Below are 23,528 nucleotides of genomic sequence, written 5' to 3'. Positions count from 1 at the left end.
CTAATGAATACTAGGTGCTGTTTAGTTGATTACACTATATTTAGCTTGTACTAATACTAAATCTGTATGACTTTCTAGAAACAAGCTTTTTTAAATGCTAAAGAATGTCAGGACACAGTTTAATATAAAACTGCTTCTTTATTATCACATATGTGAGTTTTAGTAATCACAGCTTTAAATATTAAAGATACCAAAGTGGTAAAGAAGTGGTCTCAAGGGAAACTTACTAAGAGGTAATTAATGAGCAGCCACTGGACTTAAAAATGTATTAACTGCAGAGATGAGCATTATTGCATTACTTGCTTTAGCAGTGTAAAATTTAGTACGTTTCAAACGCAAATCTATAGGCTAAACTCTTGGGGAGAAGTCATTGATCACGCCAAACATAGAACCCTAAGCTCTATAGTGATGTTCTGAAGGTGGCATATCTACAAGTGATCTGATTTGGAGCTATCGACATTTTTCTTCAGGCTGCTGTTTCACACTGCAAGTTCCAAAAAGAATTTCAGATATTTTGCAGGAAACAGTTATAAAATATTTATTAGCTGAATCTGGACTTTTTTAAAAAAGCCTTCATTTTCTCCAGTAATGGAGACTTTTCCCGTCTAGTTAAAGAAAAGATAAAAGGCACCTCCTGCAGGAGTGTAGCCAAGGCGATAATTTATACAAGATGCCTTTGAACAATTTCCACATTTTATCACCACCCTAATTTATGCTATCAAATGGCCAAGTTTATTTAGTAAAATGGTTATGTTTTTCCTGAAGTATTTAAAGAGAAGAAATTTTTGTACCTTCCTGAGTAAAAAATTTTATAGGGTCAAACCTAAGGCCTAACTGAAGAATGAAACTATTCTCAGCACATAAATTCTCTTTCACGTAGCAAATGTCTTGCAGGAGAGCTTTTAAGGGCTAAAGCTACTGATTTCTATAAAATAGGCTGTAGAACCATAAATAGCTAGGAAGGGATAATTTTTAATTAAAGCAAATTGTTTTATAAAGTTTAAAAAATCACAAGTCCATGTTCATTTCTTGTCCTGTTTGATTTGTTTATTTCATGTGTGAGGAAAAATAAAAACAGAATTTGTATTAGAAAGCAATGACAACCACAAAACAGAACCAGGGGTAGTAAAAAAATATACTGAATTTTTTCTCATGGGCTTCCTTCTCAACTAATATATAAAAAATATCAGGCCTCCCCCAGGCCCCAAACACCAATGTACCCTCCAAGTCTTACATGTAACTTAGGCTCTTTTTTACGGAAAATAATACATAAATTAGAAATCTTTAAAGCTGACTAAATCCTTTCTTCTCCAGATAAGTGTCTTTTGTATTTATCAATGGAAAATGTTAAAATCAGATATTTTTAAATCGGGAATATTGATTTACAGACATTTAGCATTCCAAATGAGCACTGGAAAGCTTATATATGAGAAGTAGAAAAAATAATTTCAATAAGAAAAAAGTGAAACTATTCATTTCACCAACAAGAAAGCTACATAGAGGCTTAACGTGTTTTTCCTGTACTAAGATATTGTTTATACATTTGAAGCAAAATTAAAACTTTAAGTTTTAGAAAAATTTAAAAAGTGTTATAACGTAATTCAATATGTTCTGTAAATCCAGTAGAAACTGAAAGTTTTAGAGTCAGGAAAAAAATAGTAGTAAAGTACTATGGATGCCAAGCCTATATACTCTTGAAACAGCCGAAGGGAAGGACAATATTCATATTAAACCCAACATTTTGACCTCCTGATACCAAACAAGAAGCGCAGTAGTTCACTTTCACCAATACCACTGATTTTTTTTTCACTGACCAAATTTTAAAAAACCAAATGCCTTTTCATTACGCTGACATATCTTTTCATTATGCTGACATGCTTTCTGAAAACCTGTCAAATGGGTCTTATCATCTCACTTCCATTTGTAGGTTTATTCACTATTATTATCTACCCAAAATATGCCTTTAAAATATTTTTAAATTTATTGCTTCAAAAATAAAAGAACGCTGTACAAGCAGTGTGATCTGTCAACAGCAGTGAGGTCTTTGCTAGAGGAATCCTACGGGAGAGCTTGAACAGAATTCCTGGCTGTATACTCTCCAAGCCTCAGTGCTATCCTCCCAGAGTTTCAGTGAGTTTTAATAAATGTACTCTCTGCTGAGAAAAAAAAACGAAACAAAAAAAACAAAAACACCACGAACTGTGAAATTAATGCAAAACTCTTAAATGGATAAATACTATTCTGCTAAAACCAAAAACACAAGAAGATTCCACCAAAATATTTGTCAAGGTAGAAAAGGAGTCCTCCCAAAGGCTCCCTTTAGTCACCTCACCAGGGACCATCTCAGTTACTAAATTATTCAACTTTCAGAAACTCCTCTGAAAAGCAAAGTTAACCAGGAGCTAATGTAATGTAACAATAGCCAAGCAAAGTTTTTCTCCACACTGAAACAGACATCTAAAATGACAGAATAATTTCCATACAGCAGGCAACAGAGTAGGAATACCTGCAAACCTTCCTACAGAGAGAAGAGTTTCAGAAGGGAGCCCTGTTGTTGGTCTACCTGCACTAAGTTACAAGCTTAGTGTTCAAAGCACTTCAGTTGCATTTTAGTCCTCACATTGCATAGTGTTTAAACAATATCATTGCATAGGAAGATGAAATCAAGTCTTTCAAGGACTTGAGTGTATTCTGAGAAAAGATCTCTGCTTACACCTATCTGGCCCAATTAATCAGCAGAAAGAACTGAAAATCTGGACTACTACCTGATTGTTTCTTTCTACAATTTTAAATGAAATTGTTCCTAAAATAAGATAATTGGAAATTTCAACTTCATATAGACAAGGCCTATCAATACCAAGTTTTCAAGGAGTATCAGAATCATTTCTGGAGTAAAGTAATAAAAACTTTCTCAAATATTTCTTTTTAAAAATAAAATGCTTTTAAAAACATTTAAGTCAAAGCCTTACCCTGAAAAGGCATCTGGAGAACGTTAGTCTGTTATTACTCTCTGCTACTATCAACAGTTATTTTAGAAAACGTTGCACCAAACTATATTGGAATAGAATCATATCAATAAATTCAAAAGCTCTTGGCACACAGGCTAGGGTGATCTGCTTTTTGATAAAAGTAATAGAGTAGAATTCATTATTGTAGCTCTCCCACTTAGTACAACCATAAAACACGACACACAGAAAAAATAAACAAGTGTATGGCTGTCAGCAGAGCCAAGACAAATCTGGAAACTAAAGAACATCAGCTCTCTTGGCAATGGGGAGTAGTTTCACATTCTCGTTGGAAATCTGAGGGAACCAGAGACCCTGTCATATTCCGAAGATAGAATCAGTAGATAGTTGGACATCACTAAGCAAATTCTAAACCAAGAGCAGATGCAGAGAAAATACTGAGGCCCCAGGACCCGTAATGACAGGCTTCTTCAAGGCTCCTTCAAAGGTGGCTGCTGCACTGTACACCCCGAGAACTTCCATTTTCACCCCAGCATTACACATCGAAGTTCACCTTAAGAATGGGCAGGTCACAACACTGCATCTAAAAATGAGTTACAGCCAAGGCTCAACAGTTTTAACAAATTTAAATCCTCATCAAAAATGATTTCAAAACCACATCAGTAAATTCAACTGTTTACTTTGTAATGGAAAATTCACAATAAAAAAATTAAATATGTTTATCACAGCCAGAATGTTCTTCACTAAGACTTACCTGTTACGCCCAGAGTCTCGGAAGCCTTTGGCAAACGGATTCCTATCTATCTTCAGACGAGTAATCTGCGGAGCAGGAAAAAAAATCGTATCAAATTTTATTCTAAATAAGGTTATTAAAAACTGGAAGTTACACCTGAAATCTATGTAATCTCACTAACAACTGTCACCCCAATAAATTAAAAATAAATCAGTAAATAAGTATAAATAAATAAATAAACAAACAAAAAAAAATGGAAGAACTACAACTAATTCCAAAATTAAGTGTCAAAGGATTCTATTGTGTTCCTCTCTCGTTGCCCAGATAATTTATTATCTTAGCAGCAAAGCTAGAAGAAAATTTCAAGTATCATCGAGGCATTCATATGCTATAAAAAAGACATTCCCCCACCCCTACTTAAACTCTGTAAATAAATAAATTTAGTTTTGCTCTTAATATCCCTAGAAAAGATTCTGAATAGTCTTTTGAATACTTGCCCTTTGTTTGACAATATCTCTGTACTAAAGTTCTTCTCCTTAACTCTGTCACATGGTTTAATACTGTCTCTCTTGCAATTGTGGTGATGGGAAACAGCTAATATCCAACTTCTATTTAACAGTCATTTATATCCTTGAATGTTGTTAAGCTCCTATATATCCTTCTCTTCTTCAGAATTAGGTCACATACACTCCTTCACTTTTCTGCCTCTATTTTTCTTTATCTCTCCTTGAACCATCTTTATGGCAGTCATCCAAAAGTTTTACTCTTTCCTCTTTTATCTGTGGAGTCCTGACCTCGTCAGAGCAATATAGTAATGTCTAACCAGAGGTAACCACTACTCGAAAGTGCTAATGGGATTAAATATTATACATGTAATAGAAATAAATGATATTTTAATTTTAACTACAGTTCTAATTTGTTTGTTTTTTAATTAAAGTTTATTGGGAGTGACAATTTTTAGTAAAGTTACCTAAATTCCAGGTATACAATTTTGTATTACATCCTCTATAAATCACATTGTGTGTTCATCATCCAGAGTCAGTTCTCCTTCCATCGCCATATATTTGATCCACTAGCTTTTGGCTTACTAAGACCCTAAGATTTGGGGGGAAAATTTTTGTAAATGGTCTAGTTGTCTCCATTAAAAACAATTTTTTTTTAGTTATATCATCTTGAAATTAACATTAATAAACAATATTCTATCTATTTCTTACACGATCTCTACTTTGCCCAGAGGAATTTACAGGCCTATTTTATTTTTTAAAAATTAAATTAATAGGGGTGACATTGGTTAATAAGATTATATAAGTTTTAAGTGTACAATTCTATAATATACCATCTGTATATTACATTATGTTTTCATCGCCCAGAGTCAGTTCTCCTTCCATCACCATACATTTGACTCCCTTTACCTTCTTCATCCTCCCTCTATCGCTATTTCTTCTCTAGTAACCACCATACTGTTATCTGTGTCTATCAGTTTTTGTTTGTTTGTTTGCTCGTCTGTTTCTTTCTGTTTTATATCCCACATATGAGTGCAATTGTATGGTTCTACCTCCTATTTTCTAAGAAGTATATCATGGTTTGTTTCCTACGTTTGTTAGCTTAGTGGAATCTACAAAGTTAATTAACATACTTCTGACTGTACCATTTTGGCTAAAGACAAACAAACACTGTTGGATAACACAAAGGCAAAGAAAGGTATCTCTGGGGGGGCCCAGTGGGTTGGAGCGTGAGCTCTCAACAACAAGGTTGCCGGTTCAATTCCTGCATGGGATGGTGGCCTGTGCCCCCTGCAACTAAAGATTGAAAGCAGCCACTGGTCTTGGAGCTGAGCTGCGCCCTCTACAACTAGATTGAAGGACAATGACTTGGAGCTGGTGGGCCCTGGGGAGGCACACTGTTCCCCAATATTCCCCAATAAAATTTAAAAAATAAAATAAAGTAAAATAAAAAAGAAAGGCCTGTTTGGAAAGTCATCTGCAATCCCTCTATATTGTCTTATGTGTGCTCTTAGCCATCCTCCAATCAGCCAGGTAACTCCTGAGATACATATGTTTGATATGATATGGTCCTAGTATGTGAATAAAACTACATCATAAATGACACAATGTAAAGGTTTGCTAATTGATTCACCATGTCTGTCACTCTCTCATTGAAGAAATTCTTTATAATTCATTATAGTTCAATGCTCTGTTCATTTAAGTAATGTTTAAATAATGTTAAATAATTTAAATGTTTGTTTAAAATAGTATGTTTAAAAAGAGTACAGATTTATACAATGGTGCCTTGTATAAATAGATATAGCACATTACTATTATCATTATTTTCATTACTGACATCACACCTATTGAATGTATACCATGTATGCTGTGCTAAGAGCTTGATGTATATTATTGCATGTAATTCTCATAGCAACTTATACGTAATTATTATCCCAATTTTATGTTTTCTTTTAAACCGAGACTTAAGTTTCCTATGATCATGAAATTACTTAGTGGTAGAACTAGGCTGGGACCCCAGGTTTTAGAGCCCATGCTGTTTGTTAACCACCAAGTTCCTCAAAATAGTAGCTGGGAAGTAAAAAAATGAACATGACTGCATTTTATAATTACCAATTTCCTTTCTTCTAATTTTTCCACACTCTTAATCAATTTGTCAACATTTGTTAATTGGTGTTAGTCACCAACATGTACTGAAAACCCACTGCATCTCATGTATTACATCACAGATGCTGGGAGAAAATACATATTTGCAGTTAATTTTTGCATGTTGAGAGAGAGAGAGAGAGAGAGAGAGAGAGAGAGAGAGAGAGAGAGAGAGGAGATGAATTGGGTTTGTTTAAAAGGTACTAAATGACTACTCTTTTCTACTCATGCATCATATTTTTCCTAAAAAACAAAAAAAATTATTTTCTGCCCTAAACATACTTTAAGAATATCTTCCTAATTACATCCAGCCCTTCGAAAGATTAATTTCCTGTTGCTTTCTAAAAGCCTGCATAAAAGCGTGACAAGTGAGTGTGAGACGACAAGACAGCTTCAGCTGTGGGCCTGGCATCTCCACACAGAGGAGAGTGAGTGAGCCTCTCCACCCTAAGGGGGGACACACAGGACAGGATCCAAGTCTCCGAAGAAGCTTGAAAACAACAGAAACCACAACTGAGAGATTGTAGAGCCTTAAAGTTTTAACTGAGATGTATATAAATTTAAAGATAAGTGGAGACCTAAAATAATTCTGCTGACCATTGAACTTTTAAAAAAAATGTACCACAGACCACATCAGCCTCAACTACTTCCCTATTTCTTATGAAAACTGGCCAGATTTGCATGGATTAAGTAATTGCCTTAATTAATTTATCCACCTACTTGACACAACCTTAGAGAAATACATATGCTTACCTACACAGAAAAAAAAATAGTTCACTTATCAAATTATTTCTAATTTTATGAGAGGGTTACTCCACAATTGCTGATCTTTCAAACTATAAGCATATGCATTACCCTCTATCACAATTAAACCATCTCAAGATAGAATCGTCCCTTTTTGTATATATCCCCAAATGACTATAAAGGATAAATGCTTCTGAAATATTTCTCATAACACATAAATTACAGTTTTAAAATAAAGTGAGCTACCAAAGCCCATGCTCTCTGATACAATTCACTTTTCATATTCTAAAGGTATATTTCCTAGGCAATACACACGCTTTCTAATTTTAATTATGACATCATGATTCAGTATCTCAAAATAGAAAGTAAACCTACACTGCGAGTCATAAGACACATTCTTGTCTAAAGAAATCCTCACTAGAGTAGCCTTATTTGGATAAAGAACTGTTATTACAATTCTTGGACATCATACATGGCAAATGCATTATGTCAATTCATAATGTTTAGATACAATGGAAAGGATAGCTAGTTTTCTATTTACATCTGAAAAGTCTAGAAAGATACCAATTCTGAGAAGAATACCTGCTGGTTCTGATAGGCGGTGACAGTCGTGAAAACAGTTTCTGGAAAAGAGAATGCCTTCACTCCTTCCCCAGATGGCACAGGCTTGATGGGAGAAAGATCATCTCCACAATCTTTTCGGATGACATGGACGCGTGGTTGGTATTTGTGCATAGAATGAAGAATGATCTATGTCAAGGAAAGAAAAGTGAAATTTATCAGGAACGTCTGCTCAATCTCAACACCATGACTAAATATTTAATAGTAAAATGAATCCCAGTTGAAAATGAAAAATTCCAAAGATGCAGAAATGCCCGTTTAATAAAGTATATCAAAACTGGAAGGCTAGAAAGTTACTTGTAAGATATACATAAAAATACAAAAGGAAAAAGAAAATCATTATTTTGGTGGAACCCTATGTACAACCATGTGAACTTAACATCAAATTTTCTGTATCTGAAAATACAAAAATAAATTCATAAGCATTTTATTTATAATGAACCGAATGGAATACAGGGTCTAAACCAATAAAACTGAAAGTGAGATTGAAATGATTATTTAAATTCCACTACAACCATCCCTTAAAAAATAAGTACTTGCACAGCAAGGTTTTCTTCACAGAACATTCTTCCTCTGTTTATAACTGCAACATGTCTAGTCAAGGTCAAAGGGAATTTTAAGGATACCCCAGGATCTGCCTTGTTTGTGGCTCATGAAGTCTCTGATTTGTCTGGAGAGTGTAGAGTCCATGCCTCCACCACAACAAGGCTTCCAAAACTCAGATGCCTGGGATGGAAAAGCTGGCACTCTCAGACTCTGCTAGGGGAAATCTGACAATAGGGTTGAACTATCTTCTAACCAATGATTGCACTTCTGAGAATTCGTTCTAAGGAAATAGTCCAAATCCAGAAAAGCATTTCATGTACAAAGATGTGTAGCATACCATTCCTAACTGGAAAAACTATAAACCACTTACATGAGTAGACTGGTTAGGTAAATGAAAGTCCACACAATGGGATACAGTATTATTCATCCATTACTAATGCTGTTTAGAACATTTTTAACTACATGATGGAATGCTTTTTTTTTAAATCTTACATGATAAAAAGGATCCAAGTTGTTTGTAAACTTATCACAACTACATAAAAATAGTAAAAAGGACCCCTACAAAGATATGAACAGTGATCATTTCTGGATGATGGTTTGGTAGGTGAACTTTTTCTTCTTCATGTTTTATGCTTTCAACGTTGAGGAGCTAGGGTAAAGAAATAACCTCATCCAATGGGATTTTCTATTTGCTGCTAGGAGTCTGTATTCAAGTATTCATTAATGAGTTTAGTTAACAAGCCTCACTCTTTCCTAAGCTATGATTTGAATGCAGGTTTTGGAGTGTTATCAGTTTAGAGGGAAAATGCTTAAAGAAAAGTCTTGGAAAAAAACAGTGGTTGACCTGCCTCACGTTTTTCAGGATGCGGGCAGTTTAATAAGTCAAACTCAGAATTCTGGTCAGCCAAACACAAATAGTCCTCTATCTGGAGACTGTATTGCTGCCACAAGAGGATGTCTTCACTCTCTGGTAATAACCAGCACAGTGGTTAGTTTTGTTTTGTTTTGTATTTTTACCCTAAAATTTCCTGTCAGTAGAGAAAATGCCTGGATAGCAGATCTGGTGATGGTGCCCACCAAACATGGTTGAAAAGGAGGCAGCATAAGTATGAGGCAAGGAGAAGAGGAGTCGATAGCCCTCATCATCAGCTGGGGACACACACAGAAATCTGCAACCTCTGGAAAAATCTCATTCCAAATCTAAAAAAGGACAGAATTTCAGTAACCCATTTAGTGGCTCACAAAACTAATTTACAGGGTTGCTACCAGAAATATTTTAAATAAATAAAATTATAAAATGAAGTACAGAATAGTGTGCTGCTTGTAGTAATGATAAGTATTATCTTACAAAACATTGTTTTCTGTGTGTATGTGTGTGTGTGTGTGCACGCACACACACTGGGTCATAATACAAAATATGTCTGGCTGTGAGAGTCAGTAAAAAGTGTGAAAAACACAGAAGCAAGATCTAATTCTAATGATTCTAATGATCAGCAAATTCCAGAGCAGAAGAAAAATTGGAGAAAGCTGCTTCACGTTACACAAATAGAAAGTGCATAGCCAATTTCAGAAGACTAGAATGAACTGACTTGGAATGAAGGAAACAAAAACTGATCTGGGTTTCTGCTTACTAGTCAATGAAAAGGAGTTTTTGTGCTCTCAAGTAAATTTCTCCATACAGCTATGTACATTTTTATTTTATTTATTTGTTTCTATCCTCACCAAATTTCCAAAATGACTTAAGGTGAGGTCTATTGTGGTAGGGTACAGAAATAGCTGATATATGCCTATGTTCGCACATTAAAGGATAACTGCCACTAGTAATCTGAAGATTATTCAAGCAAAATAATATTTCAGTACCATCTGTAGGAATTTAGTATATTTCTGGAAATTGTTAGGAAATGCTAAACAAGTCATCTTTATAACATAGCATTATTTGCTTTTTAATGAATTATCAAACTTATAATGACAAGTAGTCAATAATATTTTGCTTAATTAATAGAACAATTTGAACAAGGAGAATCACTGGACTTATAAACGAGGAGACCACGATGATAATGCCCATCACTGAAACTCAAATAATCCTATGATCTGCATATTGCATGCGTTCTATTCTGTTTAGATAGAGGATTGTTTTGGTTTTGACCTTACCTAGTAGCACAGATATCACATGGGCCTATGTCCCTAAATACAGAGTATTGGTTTGCAGATAAATACATGTTTTTTTGAGACACTAGGCTCAAGTCAAAAAAAGCATGATATTACTTATTTCCAACCCGATGGGCCTAAAAATGCCTGTAGTGTGACAGACATACCAGCTGTGCCTTATAAAACAGATCAATAGGGAAACACTGCCTGCTGACTGGAAATGTTCTAGATGACCTATATGGCAGTGTTGGAACAAGTCAAGCAAAGGACCAAGGAGGAGCAGAGAACAAAAACTTGGCTGCCAGCATTTCCCTTGATACCAAGTACTGACAAACATGGTAGGAATCAAGGCAGTCACAGCAGATCACAAGCTCTACAGCAAGGCAGCCTTGGTTTTGCTGCAGGTGTGATGCTGTGTATAAAGCACTCCTTACAGATACGTACTTTCAAGTTCATCAGCTCATTTGATTCACTCAAAATTCTCTGGTTCCAATACAACCTATGAGAAAGCCAAGCCTCAGAGAGCCAAAGCAACTTGCCCGTGAACATGAATGTGCTGAACCTCTAAGCTGTTGCACACTCTTTCCATTAGAAAGAGTGTGGCAATTTCCCCTGTAGTATCTTGCTTCCCCACCAGATTCTCCATGAGACATGAGAAGATGATGAGGACAAACGTAGAGCTAGCGTGCCTCCATCTCAATGATTCCGCAGCAGATGGGAAAACAGACTCTTTCACAGGTGCCCTGGCTGTGGCTGTCTGGCCCTGCTTTCTTCCAAAGCACCCCAACACTGCAGGTATGAGTCTTGCTGAAGTTTAAGGAGCACCTGTTAAATGTCTTCTAATTCTTCAAGGAAATGCTCATCTAAATGTTTCCCTCCATACAGCAAATTCCAGGTGAATGTGATGAGAAGGAAATACTCCCCACCCCCGAAGCATGCTATCCAGCTGCACATGGGTAGCCCAAGGACCAGTCCTGGTTTGCACAGGATCCAACATAGAGCTGGCTAAGGATTCCCCAAGGAGCAAGCAGGGATGGATTATAAAGTCCAGCATTCGGATTGACTGTGGAGTGGCGGGACATTTCCACTATAGATCCTTACCAATATTCCACTCTAAACAATCCGTGGCATTTGAAAAGATGAAAAGTCACTTTGGGGTAACCACAGTGACACATAATCTCATATCTCATGCAGTTCTAGGTCCACTCACAGCCCTGTGAGAATATGATTCCTGCAATCACTGTGTTTAATAAAAGTCCCAGGTCTACATGGAGTTCTCAAGTCATTATGTTGAACACTTACACATCTTTATCAAAGTAAAACTGTGAACTGAGAGCACGAAAAAAGTAAGAAAGCAATTTAGAGTGCAAGTTAGCAAATTACTTCTCACTTAAGCCTACAATTTGATAAACTGGAGATTAGCATCACTTCCTTTACAACTGTGGTGGGGGAGAGGGCACAACATAAAAGGGCAAGGAGGTGAGACCCTGTGGGGTCTCTGCACGAGGAATGGGACAACTGAATTAGAAAGCTCACGGGAAGCGTACCATCAGGGTGTTCCTAGGATCTGAATCACATCAACAACAGAATAAGAAACAGATTCCTAGTCTCTAATCTAACCTCATTTGGAGTCATCAAACTGAGTAAATGAAAACAACAGTTTCTTTATGAAGCCTTCCCAGTCTCTCCTGGTTGGAATAATGTGGCATCTGTACTTCTCTGAGTAGACAGTGTTATTACCTGTGTGCATGTCTTCTCTCCATCTAGGCTAGAAGATCACCGACGGCAAAGACTATGGCTTTTTATCTTTTAATACATTTTACAAAGATGTTTGTAAAAATATGTTTTTTAAATAAATAAGAGAATTTTTCCTCCATTCTCCTCTAGTATTAACTGATAGATACATTTTTTACCATTTGCAAAGGCAATTTCCTTGCTTCTAAAGGGCACAGATACGTATCATTCTCTCCTTGTTCCCCATACACATTAATTACCTCCCTTTATTAAAGTATTACATCCTGCCACAACCTTAAAAGAAAGATTTCACTGGCAGATGACACACTTCTCTGGATTTTGCCTGTTTTCTGACATGTTTTTTGTTTTTCCTAATAGTGAAATATAATGTTATTTAGTTATTTACACCGGAGTTTCAATTTGTATTCTATTCTTTTGTGTTTTAAACAAATGTTGTGTGATAATTAACTTTACGTGTCAACTTTGCTAGGCCATGGTATCTATATATTTGGTCAAACACCAGTCTGGATGTTACTATGAAAAATACTTTTTAGATAAAATTAACATTTAAATCAATAGACTTTGAGCAAAGCAGATTACCCTCCATAATGTGGGTAGGTTTTATCCAATCAGTTGAAGGTCTTGAGAAAATAAGACTGAAGTCCCTGAGGAAGAGAAAATTCTGCCTCCAGACTGTCTTCAGACTTGAGCTACAACATCAGCTCTTTCCTGGTTTCCAGCCTGCCAATCTGCCCTGTAGATTTTGTACCTACCAGCCCCCAAAATTGCATGAGTTAATTCCTTCTCTCCCTCTCTCTGTCTCTGTCTCTGTCTCTGTCTCTCTCTCTATCGATTAATCTCTATCTCTATTTCTCAATCTCTCAATCTCTCTATCTATGTGTGTGTATGCACACACAAACACACACATCCTATTATTTCTGTTTCTCTAGAGAATACTGTTTTAAATAAAGTCTGGTGAAATTACAAAGTTAAAATCATATAAGTAGATAAATTACTAGATTTATACCTAGTATTATAGATATTAGACATAGAAGTACATCTAGAAACTTTACCTGAAAGAATGAGAATTATAAGACAACTATATTAAATTATGAAAAAGAAGTTTGTACCTCGTATATGACAGTATATAGGTTTGAGACCCAATTATCTCTTTAAAAGGTATATTCTCAAACTGTAGAACTCAGAAAAGTAGAGTATATTTAAGCTTTTTAAAACAAGTAGCACTTGATGACATTTTTAATTTTTCTATTCCAAAACAATAAAAGATCCCTCAATGGGCATGCTGGCTCAGTTCCTTCAATGAGACAGAAGTAGCTAGTGTTCTTTCATTGAAATCAAGTGAAAAATAATTGGAACAACTTGACTGTGTAAATAAAGAATAAAAAGAAGAGAAATGAAGTCATGCACTAAAATATAGGGCATGAAGTTGGATTCAGAAGTGAAATCTACTATGCTACCTTTCTGATTCTGTTTTAAATCATAAAAGGCAACAAATAAACAAAAGCACTGGCAAAGTAAGATAGATGTGTCTTAAAGTCTAGATACTGCATTTGAATCACAATGAAATTTGTACTTGAATGTTTTCAGTAAGGTCAGTTGCTTAAGTTATTGTCTAGCAACTTGCAAATCATATCCTGTCATCACAGTATTACCAGTTTGTGACAGTTTGCATTTTGTTTTAAAAGTTTTGCTCATAAATATGCTATCTTTCTGTCACCCCTTTGAGAAATGAACTAATTGGTATTCATTTTATGTATGATGAACTAGTGAAAAGGCATTTTAATCCTGCATCAATCAAAATTCTCTCAAATAACAGAAACCTAATAGAAATGCCAGCTTTGAATGAAAATCATCATGTATCCACAGTTACTTACTTATAATGTAGTAATCTTGCCTAGAAACAATACTGTATAAAAATTAATAAGGTGTTAAAAAAGACTATATTATCTGAATGGCTGACTTTGACTTACATATCATGTTTCAGCAGTTTTTAGACTAACACGAGTTATTATTGTAACATATTTTGACACATCAGGTGTCATTATAAAACAATTGGTAGCTTTCAGATGGAATATTATAGACGAACAATGAGCCTCAGCTGGAAAAAGAGCTGGATGCAGGCAGGACACAATAAATCATTATTCCATTTAACCCAACTCCCAAGTATTCATAGTCAAAGTTTAATAATCAGCACCTTATGGAATTTCAAACAATGTTTTGGCTAAAACATCTGCCTGGGCTTCTTCCATTCCAATACAAACGCAGTATCTAGTTTTAATCTATTAAGTGCTTCATAGGATACTCTGGCTACAGGCATAGTCTCTGATGCAAGTATCACCTTGATCTGATACAGTTTATGCACATTTTGATCAACCAAGACAGAAATATATGATCTTAGCCAAGTTCATTCCCTTCAGTCTCGCACAATATAGATATAGATTCGCCATCCAATGGTGGCGAATGAGGAAGGTCATCTACTCACATGGCCTTGGTCATCCAGTTCATTGTTGGTGAGCTTCAACTTGTCAAAGCTGATCACTTGCCTCATCCAAGTCTCCCCAGAGGCAGGCGAGTCTGGATGAATGTACACCCGGGGTGGCACAGGGGAGTCAGCATTTCCTGCCACCATCCATTTAGAGCTGTGGTAAACATACCTAAAAGGCAAGACAAGGCTCAGGACCTCCACTATTGCTTTCTTGGAATTTCCAATTCAGTAGAATCAGACAAAACGTGAACCTTTTCATTCTTTCTTTTTTTTTTTTTTTTGTCTAAAATACAGTGATTTGCTCCTTACATCCAATGCATATAAAATAAGATTTCAACAACTTTTTCACAGCTCTCTGAGGCAGCAGTGACCTATTGACCACTCAAAGTAAGTGGTGTGTTAAGGGTTTAGTGAAAATATGCATGCTATCGCCACCATAAATGCAAGTATCCGAATTCTTATAAATCACACTTATTCACGTTACTCATTCTGTCTGTATTCTGATAGTTTCCATTTTTCATCTGGATAGTCAATGGACATGAAGAAACTATTAAATGGTCAAGCTCACCTTTAAGTAAATTTCAAAAATATTTGGGAGTCATACTATCTTAAAGTGTCCCACTTCCTTTAACACTTCCCATTTTAGGCTTATATATAGGCTGATGGAATAGATAGGAGAAAGTCAAGGGGAAATTTCCAAAGTTTCAGTAACTTTCATTTTCATACGAAAAAAATTTCATCTATTATCATTTAGTTATTTTTTCTTATTCTATTACACATAAATTGAGAATAAAGTATTCAGTTCAATTTTTAAAGTTTGTGTAGGCTTTTATCGCCTATATTTATCTTTCTTAACAGTAGTAAAAAAATTCTGTAAATAGTTTTTAAATACCACTAATTCAAATATACATCAAACTTTTAAAATTATGGCATATCTAATGAATATTACTCTTCTAATTAAGAGATAAAACTTTGTTTATGTAGGTCAAATATGTTGACCCTAAGAACAATAAATTTATATAAGTTTCAAGTAATAAAATCATATTTAATCCTACATTCAGATTATTATTTTAGTGTTAAAATATACCAATTCAAAAACTAAAAACTAGTATAGCAATGACTGACTTAGAAAATGAAATTACTGTATATACTTAAGTGTTTTTCTTACATTTGTATTTTAAAATATGGTATAGAATTTAAAGCTACAATTTACAAATAATCTCAGAGAATTCTACCTGTACAACATGCAAATTTCTTTTAAAAATAGCATGAAACATTTTCATAACATATCTGGTGTTTCAGAGATGTTATTTCAAATATGGTTAGATACTTTGCTCTATTTGAGTTCAATATGCCTTCTATTCTTTAATTCCTTTCATTGGGAAAAATTCATCATCACAAAATTAAGAATAATTTTTAAAAACTTCTTTAGTTGGTACAATGTAATTTCAATAAATAAGTTTCTAAGTTCAAAGGCTTTTGTGAATATTAATTTTACATTTTAATAAATTACAACCATTAATAATAAATTACTACCATTTTAACTTGACCAAATAACATTTTGATAACAGACATTAAGGCAAAAAAATTTTTTCTACTACTGCTGAAAAACTTGCAAAATCAAATGTAAATCATAGAAATGAAGAAAAACAACTGCCCTATGGATATAGTGTTATTACCAAAATAAATAAAGTAATAAGCTCTATCACAACCTTGGAAAAGTGTGCAAATTGAATAATTCAAAAATCTACACCCACTAAGAGAATAAACGCCACCTATTACATAGTCTTTGTGAAACACTCTAAATACAAATGCTAAAAGCAAATTTCTTGGAAAGCAATATAAGCGATAGCAAACTTGTGTTTTACAATTTGATCATTTAAAATCTGGTATTTTAATATTAATAATTGAAATCGCTCTTGCTTCACGTGAAAGTAATGAGAATCGGTTAAGAAAAACAAACCATCAAAAATATATGAAAGAGATTTGGAGAAAGAAATAGGAGACAAACTTAGAAGATAAAGGAATACTTTCTAAGTTCATTAAGAATTACATCATAGTCCTCAGCACAAAACCCACATTAGACTATGGATTTTAAACCAAGTATATTTAAATAAAAAACTTCAATGTCTTCTAGCTTCTGTTATGCAATAGATAATTTTAGCAAAACTCCCTAATGAGTTATTGAATTAAAATAAGTAATACAACTTATACACAAAACACACATAATAAAACTGTCCTTTTTATTACCAATTTTTTTTAGTGTTCCATATGTGCCTGTACTAATTAACTCTGGATACTTTGACACCATAAACTTGTTTCCAAAAAGCAACTCCCTAAATTTTAAAAAGTGATAAAAATCAAATCTGATTTCATTTAAAAACTTACTAAATGTTCTAGGTGTTTATTAAAACAAACAAACAAAAAAAAACAGAAACAAAGAAGACCAAAATTTAGAGCAACATTTTCTGGTCTTCTACTTAAAATCTCCTTTTTTAAATGTTTGCATTTTTAACTCTTCAAGAAAATAAAAAGCCTCATCATTAAAAATTGCTGATTCGCTTACTTGCATAAGAAAAATAGCAAAGAAAGGCTGTTTTGATACTGAAGAATGTATATCTCTTCCAAATTTACTTGATGTCTACATAAATATATTCTCTTTCAAAACCCAAATATCACAGTTTTTTAAAAAAATTACTGTGTTAACTATCAAAAAACAACAGTAAGGTAACAAATTCATTACCACTTTAAAGATGTCAACATCATAATGAATTATGGGATTTTATTTTTCTAAATTGTAAAACTCCGTCGATAATTTTCTCAAAGTAAAGGGGAAAAGCCTGCAAACAATGACAATTTTGGATATAACCAGATACAGGGGATTTATTTAAAGATAAAACAATCACAAAAAATGTAAAACATTTCATTAAATAGGATGTCTATGCACAAGCTTTACTTACATTTCCTCTTAAAATTCTAATTGAAATGTAAATCAATATAAAAGACACGTTTAGTTTGGCAACAATGAAGTATTAAAAGTTCTCAATGAAGTATTAAAGACATTTCTGGATCTATTAAAAGCAAAACAAAAATTAAGTTTCCACATTTACTGGAAGAGAAGGCATCTTCTGGGCTATTGCATATGATGGGTGCTGGATTATGGATCTGGGGATTCTATAGGCTTTTGGAAACAAATATCACAGTCATCACATATCAAATAGGCATAGCCTACAAAATCCTAGTGTTTTCTTATCCTCCTGTACCCATCCGATCACTTTACCTGTATCTTTTGTTGTCCACTGGCACAATATCCATGGCAATGTAATATTGCTGATGAGGATCTAATCCTGAGATCTTCACTCTCATTGCTGGAAACATGCGCCTATGTATAAAGGAGGGCAGGAAAGAGGGTTTGGGTTTTGTTTTCGTTTGTGATTACATATGGAGAACGAATAAGCAAAGAAACTTCTGGAATCTGTATTTTTCACACGGACAAATTTATACCATTCACTTTGGTAATTTAATTCAAAGAATCCGAGCACAGGACATATCAAAACTGAGGCTGTTAAATGTAATTTGTTGTACCTTGTACTTGCGTTCTATGTTTACTGAAATGTCAGTATAACTAAGAGCATAAGAATTTTGTACACCGCAGGAATAAAGGCACTAAAGAAAGTATTTTTAAAACAAAAATCAATAAGCACATTCACTTTAATAGTAGAAATAATAAAACGTTCCAAATAGTAGAAATAGAAAATTTGAATTTCTAAAAGTGATAAAATATATTATAATGTGAAATTTTAAAAGGGTTATAAAAAACCACAAGGAGCCAATGTGCCATGCTATAACCAAACAATATGTTCTTTATTGAGACAGGACTTCCTGTCTGCAGCATGGTAAAGGTGAAGTGCAAAAGTTGCTCTAAATTTGAAAGGTATAGTAAAACTTCTTTATTGAAAGCAGAAACTAAACACAATGTATATTTACCAAATCATTCCTTCCCCCACTATAACCTGAAAAATGCTTTCTTATTTAACCACACTTACTCCAAACACTGCAATTAAGACAAATGAAAATCCGAATTTCTGTTGGCTCCCCACAAATGCATATCAAAGGAGATGTAAACTAAATGCACCTATCTTTTTAAAAGAGCACATAGCAAGGAATATAAGAGCAAATTATTGTACATAAAAAAACAAATAGAGCAGTTCTTTCTCTTTTTTTTTAAACTTCCATCTAATGATTTATGTCTAGGACCCTTCCAGTTAATCTAATTTTTGCTAATTTAACTTTATAACGCAAATTTTAGTAGTTATTTACCAAATTTTTTCTATATCAATAATGCCATTAAAGACCTCATGCACAAAAAAGAAAGTCCATTATTCCTAACTAGGCATGAGAACGGTTTAATACGCTGGCTGTTTTAGTGTTATTTCAGTGCACCTGTAAGATAAAGAGTAAAGGTCTTTAACTACATCCTTTATAAGACAACTGTTGCTTTGTGTTGTTGAAGACTGAATTTGGATCATTAATAATAGCTCTGTGAAAATGCAGAAGGCAGCATATGGATTCAATAAAATATGTTTTTGTAATTTCTAATAAGTTTGGATACTTTTATGCTATCCAGGTTTTTGCCATGTGTACTCCCTGAAAGAGTTGTGTGTGCTTTTAAAGTTCTTTTTAAGGAAGATATCATTCATAGATTTCACTGCACTAAATGAACTGAAAACTTTAAAACGCAAATATTTCTGTGCTTCCCTCAAATTAATATGATCTGGCCCCAAAATCCATTTATTTTACTAACTGATGGATGTGCAAATTTCACACTTTCAAAAAACGGTTATAACTTCTTACAAACGTTTGTTAGTATTCTTCAGCAAATTTAGGTTAATATGTTGTATTTCATGTAGGAAAAAACGTTAGCTACGTAACTGTGGATCTACAAACAGACTGGTTTTCAAAAATCAGGGTAACCATTTTTGCAGGGATTAAGCATGCATTACCGAGAAATGCAATAACTTTTCATCGTAGTCTAATATCAAAATAGCACAACACATCGCGTTCTCATGTTGTTGCTCACATTGCAAGGATAACTTTAGATAAAGAACCAACTTAGATGTCTCGAATATGAAAAAGCAAATCATGGTTTTCTAAAAAGTGAACTTCGTTTTCAAATGGGGGTAGATTTGTTCCATAAACCAGACACAATAACTACCGCGTAAATAAATGCCTGCACAGACGTAAATAGGACCACGAATCTGTAACTACCCTGCACGCAGAGTATCAATCGCAATGGCTACCGCCGTGGCGGCGACAGTGATTTTCTTCGGAGCACCCTACAAGAGCCGCGGGGCTGCCCCTCACTGACTGCACTGTGGGATAGGTGGGCAAAGCCACTTTCAAAAGGGACCCACTACCCGGGACCTTGTCCTGTCTGTGAGAAAATGCTAACCAGAGACCCCACCGCGCTGCAGGCCCTTCTTCTTCGTCAGCCACCCGAGGGGCGCGCTGCGGCCAGGGCTGGGGGCCTTTCTTGCCAGATCGCCCTTTACCTGCCCGCCTTGGTGATGATCATCTCTGTGCCGATCTCGTGAAAGCGCTTCCAGAGTTCAGCTCCCTGTAGATCTACCCGCGGGGCCTGCGGCGAGGGCAGCGGGGTCCCGGGCCTGGCCAGGGCGGGCGCTGGGGAACCCTTCGGAGAGCCTCCCGGGGACGCCAGTGGCGAAGCGCCCTGCAGGAAGCCGTCCTCGCAGCCGCCTGCGCAGCAAAGGGTAGAAAGGGGCAACCGGTGAGAGTTCAAGAGGCGAATCCTGATGGGGAGATGGACCGCGGGAGGGTGGCTCAGGAGAGAAAAAGGGACCAGGAGCAAAGGGGCAGCTTCTCTGCCGTCGGGTCCTTCTAACAAACAGGTCTGCGGTGGAACACCCGCACTGCCCGTCTAAGGGAAGCTCAACCCTCAGGTCCCGAGTCCTGGAGAGGCGAGCGGGCCGCGTATGGGACTCCCCGCCTCCGCCAGATCAAGGCCCCAAAATATGTTTCGCGCAGCCGCCGGGTCCCGGATGTACGCCCGCGCCCCCCAGAGCACAGCAAACGTGCTTAGCGCCCGGCCCGCGGGCCCAAGCGCTGGGGCCTCCGTTCGTAACAGGCGGCCGGAGCGCCTGGCTTTGGGCTGGGCCGGCGGCACCCTCCAGAAAGCTTTCGGGCTCCGCTCCCGCCGAACTCCCCGGCCGCCCTGGCCAAGCAGTGAAGGGCCAAAAACAAGCGCAAAAAGCAAGCCCACGGTCGCTGTCTGTCTTGGCAGCGGGAATCAATAGCGGAGGGAAAGGGAACGGTTCAGTTACCCTTCGGGAAACCACGTTTGCAAACACGCCGCCCTCTTCCTGGTTTGCCCAAACGGTGTAGGGCTTTCGTTCCGGTTGGGGCGGGGGCGGGTTATACCATCGCTCCCTCCACCTCCACGCTTTTAAAAGCTAGGAAAGAAAAAAAGAGCACCCAAAGGCTGGACCCCCCCCCCAAGGGAGGCCGATGCGGAAAGCACCGCTCCGCACGGCCGAACGGAGCCAACGGCAGCGGCTGAGAGTGCGGATCGCCGACCGGGCGGCGGCAGCAGGAGACGCGAGGCTGGGAGCTGCGTTTTAACCGTCTGGAGGGTGACACGAGTGGCGCGGCGAGAGCGACCAGGGCAGCAGCGAGCTTTGCGCCCTGACACCCACGGCCAAGGCGCTAGTGGTGGAGTTGCCTCGGACGCGTAGGGACGCCGCGCTCGCGCACGCCGACGACTCGTGGAAGTTCAGGTTCTCCGCGGCCGGGCTGGAGGGCAGGACCTGGCTGGCTGGGAGGGGACGCGTCGCAGAGAAGTTGGGCGGAAAGGGGCCGACTCACCCGCAGCTTCGCGGGCGCCGCAGCTCAGCTCCAGGTCTGCACAGCCTCGGACGGGCCCGGATGCCGCCCCAGCCGGCGGTGGGAGCGCAGCGCCTTCGTCTCCCTCTGGGGAGCTCTTTTCGCCGCTGCGGCTGCAGCCTCGGTCATCTACAGCCCCGGACGCCTCTTCGGCGTCCAGCTTCCGCCGCTTTTTCTGAAGCTGTTGCTGCTTTTCCGCGCCGATCAGCGCCTCCACGGAGAAGGCGTGCGCCTTAAGGCTTAGCATGCTGCACGGAGAGCCCCTCCGCTTCTCGGCCATCCCCGCCGCCCGGCGCCCACCCGCCCCTCGCTCATATACACTCACGCGGCACACGCGCACACTCGCTCTCCTTCCCCCACCAAAATTTGAACGACTCTTGGGGCTTCCCGCAGGCCGAGAGCTGTCCCCTTCCCCGCCACGGGCAAAAACAAATTTGGTGTTTCCTCTTTCTCGCTTGTGTGGGGATCCGAGGCACCAGCGACGCGCCCGCCAAGTTTCCTTTCCTCGGTCTCTCGCGCGCTCAATGATGCACTCCTTCGCTCCCACCCCTTCCACCTCTTCCTGCTGTTCCAAGATCTGACTCGACTGATGCGCCAGAAAGGACTAACATGGGTAAAAAACACTCTGCGGACACAAATTAGGGATTGTAATTGAAATTTGTTGCCTTGATCTGTCAGCACTTCCAGTCAGGAGAGCGGTGGGAAGAACTTGCTCATTAGTGTCAATAAAGCGGAGGGGGTGGAGTCCGTGTCCCTGTCAATCACCGAGAAGGCTGACCAATCAGAAAGCGCCGACGCCGTGCAGCCCGCGCCCACTTCCTTACAAGGTCGCAAAAAACCTAGAGCGAAAAGCGCCGCCGTCTGGCTCGGATGTGCCAACCCTGGGCGCACAACCGCGTCGGTCTTGCTTCCAATAGCCCTGTCCAGCCCAATCTCCAGCTTAACTCACCAGGACCCGGAACCGCTAAGGCTTCTGACTTTAAATCGGGATGATCACCAAGCTAGAATATCAAGAATCTTTTAAAAACCTTTAAGTCCCGTCCCACTCCCTATCACTTTATATTGCTACAACTCGGAACATGTTGACGTGTGAAGAGAATTCACATCCACTGGGCCCATCTTTTCTCATTCAAACATTCCTCTGCTCACTCTGTGCCCGGCATAACACTAGGCGTACTTGTTTGTTTGTTTATGCTTTAGTTGGTGGATTTTTCTTGGGGAGGGAGTGAGAATTCATGATATATTTAAATCCTTTATATTTAGGAGACCAAAATAAGCTCAGACCCTCATGTGAACTGGTTAGTAAAAGTATGCCCTTTCTTGGAGCCTCCCTTTTCTTTAGAAGCATTAAGTTAATGAAAAACGTAGGTCGTGGGATTTTAATTCTGTATGTCTTCAATAATAAGGACTTGATTTTAAAACCCCTAAAAACTTCGCAAAGTGAAATGAGTTTTAAGATGCCATAAAATTTCCCATTGCTGTGTTTTTAAATATCTCTGTAATTTAATTTCATATTTGTTGTCCTGCTTTGGACAGTTTGTCACATCTTTTTTTTCCCTCGGGCTTTTAAGAAGGGACAACTTGTTTGTTTAAAACAATTTGTTTAAAGAACAACGCTTTTTAAAAAAATAATGATGAACGTATATCTATACAGCCGTTTGCAATCTCAACTCTACTCTTGGTCAGGATTAACAAAAAACGGGTTGCTGTACATAAAGCAAATCTCTTGTGGACTAACATTCATGATGCATATTACTCTGAAATCTTTGGTATACAATAGACGACAAACGATTATTTTTCTTCTCCCTCGCTCAATTCAACCTCCACAATTGTTGGCTGCCTATAATCCCTAACTTCTCTCTAACCTTTCAGTAGAGCGATTCAGCGAGTAGCTTCGGCGCTGCAGACGTTTTACCAAAGCCCGGGGAGCGGGTGGGTCCTCCACGGCGGCGGTAAGAGTGGGAACCTGAGCCGGCAGTGCC

The 23,528-nt window shown here is 37.7% G+C and overlaps 1 protein-coding gene across 1 annotated transcript in view; it reads right to left on the bottom strand.

Moving 5' to 3' along the window:
- TBX18 (T-box transcription factor 18) overlaps nt 1-23,162 on the bottom strand; it is a 30,927-nt gene extending 7,765 nt beyond the window's left edge. Inside the window, exons 1-6 of the mRNA XM_081039025.1 lie at nt 21,529-23,162; nt 20,199-20,403; nt 17,927-18,028; nt 14,644-14,815; nt 7,674-7,841; nt 3,721-3,785 (exon numbers count right to left, since the gene is read on the bottom strand). Coding sequence (XP_080895151.1) covers nt 3,721-3,785; nt 7,674-7,841; nt 14,644-14,815; nt 17,927-18,028; nt 20,199-20,403; nt 21,529-21,826 — 1,010 coding nt within the window. The 5' untranslated portion in view covers nt 21,827-23,162. The remainder of the gene's footprint in view (nt 1-3,720; nt 3,786-7,673; nt 7,842-14,643; nt 14,816-17,926; nt 18,029-20,198; nt 20,404-21,528) is intronic.
- Between the last annotated feature and the right edge of the window lie 366 nt (nt 23,163-23,528).

Source organism: Rhinolophus hipposideros, assembly GCF_964194185.1.
Source record: "Rhinolophus hipposideros genome assembly, chromosome: 3".
Taxonomy (NCBI): Eukaryota; Metazoa; Chordata; class Mammalia; order Chiroptera; family Rhinolophidae; genus Rhinolophus; species Rhinolophus hipposideros.
The sequence above is the reverse complement of the archived record's forward strand: the minus strand, read 5'-3'. Positions and strand labels throughout refer to the sequence as shown.